This window comes from Halyomorpha halys, unplaced genomic scaffold (assembly GCF_000696795.3).
Source record: "Halyomorpha halys isolate HHAL.00 unplaced genomic scaffold, Hhal_1.1 Scaffold179.1, whole genome shotgun sequence".
In the NCBI taxonomy this organism is placed as follows: Eukaryota; Metazoa; Arthropoda; class Insecta; order Hemiptera; family Pentatomidae; genus Halyomorpha; species Halyomorpha halys.
In genome coordinates, this window is record NW_027107000.1 from 195,603 (window position 1) to 201,691 (window position 6,089).

At 28.8% G+C, this 6,089-nt stretch overlaps 1 protein-coding gene across 4 annotated transcripts in view; it reads right to left on the minus strand.

Annotated features, from left to right (window-relative positions):
- Obsc (Obscurin) overlaps positions 1-6,089 on the minus strand; it is a 185,041-nt gene that overhangs the window by 68,974 nt on the left and 109,978 nt on the right. For all 4 annotated transcript variants that reach the window (XM_067045343.1, XM_067045345.1, XM_067045344.1 and 1 more), the window contains 2 exons: positions 5,339-5,514; positions 3,556-3,670 (listed from right to left, as the gene is read on the minus strand). In XM_067045343.1, coding sequence (XP_066901444.1) covers positions 3,556-3,670; positions 5,339-5,514 — 291 coding nt within the window. The remainder of the gene's footprint in view (positions 1-3,555; positions 3,671-5,338; positions 5,515-6,089) is intronic.

Consider the following 6,089-nt stretch of genomic DNA (forward strand, 5'->3'; position numbering starts at 1 on the left):
AAAAGAGAAGAAGGAATAAGATCTAACTCGCTTGTACTGCTGTAAAACACTGACTTTATTGTGTTCGTTACATCTGTTATATACCCTCGATCAGCTGATCTCCTCAGTCAGCTGACATCGAAATAACAGCTGACTCATACCGTAACTTATATATATATATATATTCACAAACACACAAGAGATTAAAATGAAAAGAGGAAGTACAATGAAGATTCATTGTGCCACATTAAATATCATAATATGGGGATATTATGATGGGTTATTAAACAAGACCTCCTGAGCCTTAAAGCTTTTAGCACTAATGAAGATTAACAGCAAGTGTTAAAATATGTACTTCAGTCAAATTTGACTATTCCCCAAAAATTAGGACCTTGCTTTAAAAGTGTTTAATTTTTTTTATTTTTTAACTGACATTGACTATGGTTTATTCAAACCCAATAGGTTTAGGAATAGAGGAAATTTCCAAAGTAGATTGTGAAGGGTTAGCAAAATAGTATAAAATTATATTGAATGATATTATTCTTGTATTTATTGATACAAAATTTCTTTCTGGTGAAACATTCTTTTCCATATGAAAACTGTAGTTTGCAACCTAGGAGACAACCATTTTCCAAATAAAAAGGGTATTATATCTATGAGGAACTAAAGCAGAGATTGATAGTAATGAGAGAAGAAAACTAGCTATCCAATATCTCAGTAGTTCCATATCTTCAGTGATGAGTTTGTTGATAGAACCTTGGGAGTGGTTGGACATGGTTATTGCTCTCCATAATGTATTCGAGGAAAAGCAGGTCTATCAGGAAGCAAAAAAAAATGTTGATACTGAAGTAGAAGCAATATATCTTACAGTGGGACGTATGTCAACCCTCAACACTGAAATAAGAACATTGTATTCTTTGATTGCCCAGCCCCAACTTCGGCTGTCTGCAGCCTTGAAAGAGCGACTTGGGGAAATATATCATTTCCTAAAAACACAATAAGCAGCTTTGTAGACATGAGATACTCAATCATATAACAGTGGATACAAAGTCAATATGAAATTGCAAGTAATTAGGAAGCAGATCTTGTGCCAAAAGAAGCATGCAAACTTCCTCCTAAATCTGAATCCACATTATTCTCCAAGCTAAAGACTAATCTAATCATAAAAATTTGGGAATGTATAAAAGTTTTAAAAAAAAGTATATGTGTAAACAAAGGTGTGTAGGTACTGATATTTGTAACAATCCTTCCTCTACTAAAAAAAAGTTTTTTTACAACAATGGCTTCTTCTTTAGTCCTCTTGAGAGGCATATTTAATTTTATAAAATATTAAACATGATTAAATTTCGGTCTTTAAAATAGTTTTGTACTTCTATATTTAACTTGGGAAAGGTAGCATTTGTCATCCCAATGAACAGACAACACATATCTAGGAATTAAAAAAATTCTCAACTCCAAGCCGACTGTCTTTCCAGGACTTCTTCATCCACACAGTAGTTAGAGAAGATCAACAGTCATAATTAGATCTATTATTTTACTTTTCTTGTAAAAGAAGCATTGTTGGAAAAACCAATGAAACTTGATTTTTGTTTATATTGAAGGCTTACTTAGCCTGGAGATCCATTGGTATCTAATGTTTTTCTCCCTTTTTTTTTCTTACAATCTAGATAATTTCTATATTTCTTGAACTGAAGAAAATAATTTAAAGGAAAATTATAAAATAACATGATATTAAAATATAGAACGAAATAATAATTGTAGGTGCATAAACATCATTCTATATGGTGTTCTGATTATTTATAAATGTAGTTTCTATTATTTTTAAATGCAGTTCCTATTTCTCCATAATATATCTCTGTTACAAGGTTTTCTTAGTTTATTTTGTCATTATCCTCCCTGCTTCCCTCTGCCTATGCCCATGTATATTTATAAAGAATGTAGTAAACTAAAAATATAAATATAAATGAGTATTATACTAACTAATAACAAGTACAGCAATAAGTAATAGAATAGCAAATGTACCACTGGAGTAATAAAAATTGAAATAATAATGTTTAGAATTAATAACAAACATTGTAGAATTAAAAGAAAGACTGAATGATGAAGTAAATGAGTGGTAAGTAAAGTGCAATAAAAAATCTAGCACATAGATTTATGGATAAATAAAGAAATAATGTAGGATAATCAAAATAGAAATAATATAGATGCTCGCCTGATTTATTTAAGATGTGAAGTGAGGATTTAAGATGGAAAGCATAATAGTGGGAGTAAGTGTTAGAATGGGGAGCTTAACAGATATTAAAGGTTCAATGGTACTTTGTGCCAAGCAAGAACTATAAATGTACAAGATAATATAAATGTAACAGAATACATAAACTGTAAAACAAAAAATTAAAAAAATATATATACAGACTAAACAGTAAACAAAAAAATGATGAAATTAACAGATAGATCATAAAATGGAGATGTATAATGCAACAAACAAAATGTGATATGGTATAAAAAGGAGATACTAAGTATGGATTATTAATAAAAGTAATAAGAGCTAATAAAGACTACAAAATTCAGACATAGAGTAAGACTGAAAAGAAAGGACTGGAGAAAGAAAAAACAAATAAATAATTTTACAAATGTATACATACATACATATATATATATATATATATACATACATACATATACACAGACACACACACAATGAGAATTATTTATTTTTATAAATAAAAATAAATCTGTAATGCTACAATCCATGAAGGGCCAGGGGTGCAGTATTTTGTAAGGAAGTGATTTAGTCAGAATCACACTCAAAAGCCAGATTTTTCCACAATTAAGGGTAACCACTGTATGAGGTTGGAGGGCTCCTTAACCCACAGGATTGACTCATGGCAACAGTAGCAGAATTTGAACCTGGGTCCTTAGTACCTTACCACTAAGCCATCCCAATCACAATATATATATATATATATATATACATATAAAGTTAATGAGAATGGGTAGAAATATGGAATAAAATAAAATAAAGAAGGTGGTGTAGGGTGGGAATAGTTAATTGTGTTAAACAAGGTTTAGGACATGTCTGCAGTTAAGGGAAATATAATCTTTATTAACTTTAACAGACATTGCTTTAAGTTCCTGCTAACTAAATTCAAAATCATGTTAATCATCAATTTGATGATAAATATTGTATTTCCTTCACATATCCTAAATCATATCAAACACAAATAACTGAAACACAATGACTATTCCTACCTTACACCACCTCCTTCTTTATTTATTTTATTTGATTCATATCAATATATAATTATTATATATTCTGTTACATTTATATTACCTAATACATTTATTGATCTTGCTACACACACATTTCTGTTGAACTTTCAATTTCTATTAAGCTCCCCACTCTACCACCTACTCATACAAGGATTCTTTCCATCTTAAATCCTCATTTCACATCTCCACATCTCCTCACATGATTCAGGTAAACATCTATATTATTTAATTTTTATTATTTATAATTTGGTACAAATGAAATAACTATATAAAATATTTTGCAAAACATTAAATATAATACTATACCATTTCAGCTCTGGTAGTGGAAATCCAGTAATTTGTGCTTGAAGAAACATAGGTTCCCCTTCCTTTACAGTTACATCTTGCAGTTTTTTTATGAATTCTGGTGCTCTTGGTCTAGCTACAGAAAATAGAAACAAACTTATTGTTTGGCATATTATAGACTTTTTTACTATAAATATTGGTATAAGTTATGCTTTTAAGTTTAAAAAATATTTAAAATATTTGAACTCAATCAATACTTTTAACTTTTTGAAAGCACTTAGATAAACATAATTTAATAATAATAAATCAAATAATTTTTCAAAATTTTTAACACCAACAGAAAAACAGATAATAATAAAAGAATTATTGTCATTTACTTGAGAGCACTTTTTTGTCTTGCAATTGGGTCAAGTATTAAAAAAAGAATTCTAAAAATCAAACGGAAAACCCTCAACGAAAGTACTTTAATTAACAAAATTTTATATTAACTCAGTAACTTAGGATAAAAAAATTAGTTAATATAAAATTGTGTTAGGAATCATTTCCATCAGAATAAATAAATTCAAATGTCATGACACCATAGCTTATAGTTATTGTAAATGAAAACTAAAAAAATTAGGAAAGTTTTCTTATATACAATCTTTTTATTTCGATTATTGTCCTATATGGCAATCCTACATAGGTGGACTTTATTTAAAATATTATAAACAGTCCAGGAAATATGTATAAGTGTATGTAAATGCTTAAGTTTAATAATAAGAACAATAAAACCACATGATTCCAAAATAATTTTAAAACAAAACAAAACTAAAATGAAATCCAATAATGCATACTTAACTATTCAATGCATACTTAACCATCCATACTTAACTATTTTGTCTAAAAATATTTTTATATACTATACAATTTTAATGATTATTTCAGAAACAAGATGGGTGTATCTATGAAAATAACATATATATCATTTCTGAAACAATACTGATATCAAATTTTGTGAATTCTGTTTGGCACTTATTGAATAAATCATGATATGTAATTGGCTCACTTTGCCAGAATGAAAAACGATAGATGGACCAAGGCTTGCATGGAGTGGATCTCGAGAGAGGACAACAGGAAAAGGGGGCGACCACATCGCAGGTGGAGGGATGAACTAACACAGTGTGTAGGTAAAAACTGATGGTTGGTTGCGAGTGACAAATCCAGATGGAAAAAAGTTATAAAGAATATTTAGTTTTGTGTTTTCCTTTTGGTGCATGGTTGTGAGGACTCAGTTTTTCTATTCATGATTTTTTATATTTATCTATGTTTTTCTTTCTTTTATCCTGCTATATGAATTCCTTCTTATGGAAGAGGCTTTTGTCAATACTGATGCCAATAAAGCTATTATTATTATTATGTAATTGGCTAAGCCCCCTCTTTTAGTGAGGTTTGAAACTGTCCTGTTCATATAGCCAATAATAAAAAATTATATGAGTTGAATTTATTATTGGTCGCAATCACATCCCTCATCTGTCTATAAATTAAATATTCTTAAGTAGGTAAAGTTTGGTTTTCAATGTGTCAGTAGTTTTACAACTAAATTCTGTTATAATTTTTTTTTTCAAAATTGATAGAATGAATTTTTATAGCACTTAAGACTTTGTTGCCAACATCCAGTCTGAATTTCAGTCAGGATCAATGTACTGTTTTAAGACAAGCTTCATATAGGATACATGTGCTTCTACAAACGATAAAAGATTCTTTTATTTGTATTACTTCTTTCACATAAACAAGTTAAAAATAAATAAATAAAAATTTAACTTACGGTTAATTGCCACTGCACATATACTGTAATCATTTCCAAGAGGATTTTCAACAAATATTTTGTAAGCTCCACAGTCAGCAGGTGTGGCTTCATCAATCCTTAACTTAACACTACCATCTGGATTACAAGTTATCTTAATGCGATCTGATCCTTGCAACTCTTCCCCATCCTTAAACCTACACAAGAAAAATGAAATAAAATCTTTAGAGCTGTATCTCTTGTCTTCAAAAGAAATCATTTTCAGATCATATATATAACTATGTTCTACTATTTTTTAAATTAAATAATATTTAATTTAATCAATAATCTGCAGTAAATAATTAACTTAATCAATTAATTTACTTTGACTCATTTATCTAGTGGTATTAGTGGTATTGGTCCCTGAAGGATGTCAGTTAAGTTATAAATTATTTACTTTAATAATTAATAATACACATTTCTTATTTGAGTAGGTATAGTAATTAAAATTATATTACCTCACTTACCTCATGAATGTATTCCACCTTGGAACATGTATATATATATATTGTAATATGCTCTTTTTGAGTAAATAGTATATTTTGATGTATAAAGGGTTTTTGATATGTTTTATTTTATGTATCATTTTAATATTGTTCATTTGTTTTGTTTATCCAAAAAGCAAACCAACCAATTTTCATTGTCCATAATAAATTTGTGATTCAAAACAAAACCAAGATGGTGGTACGTATTCTTCAGTCAACAAGTCCGTTGAATCAAAGCCATGTTGAGC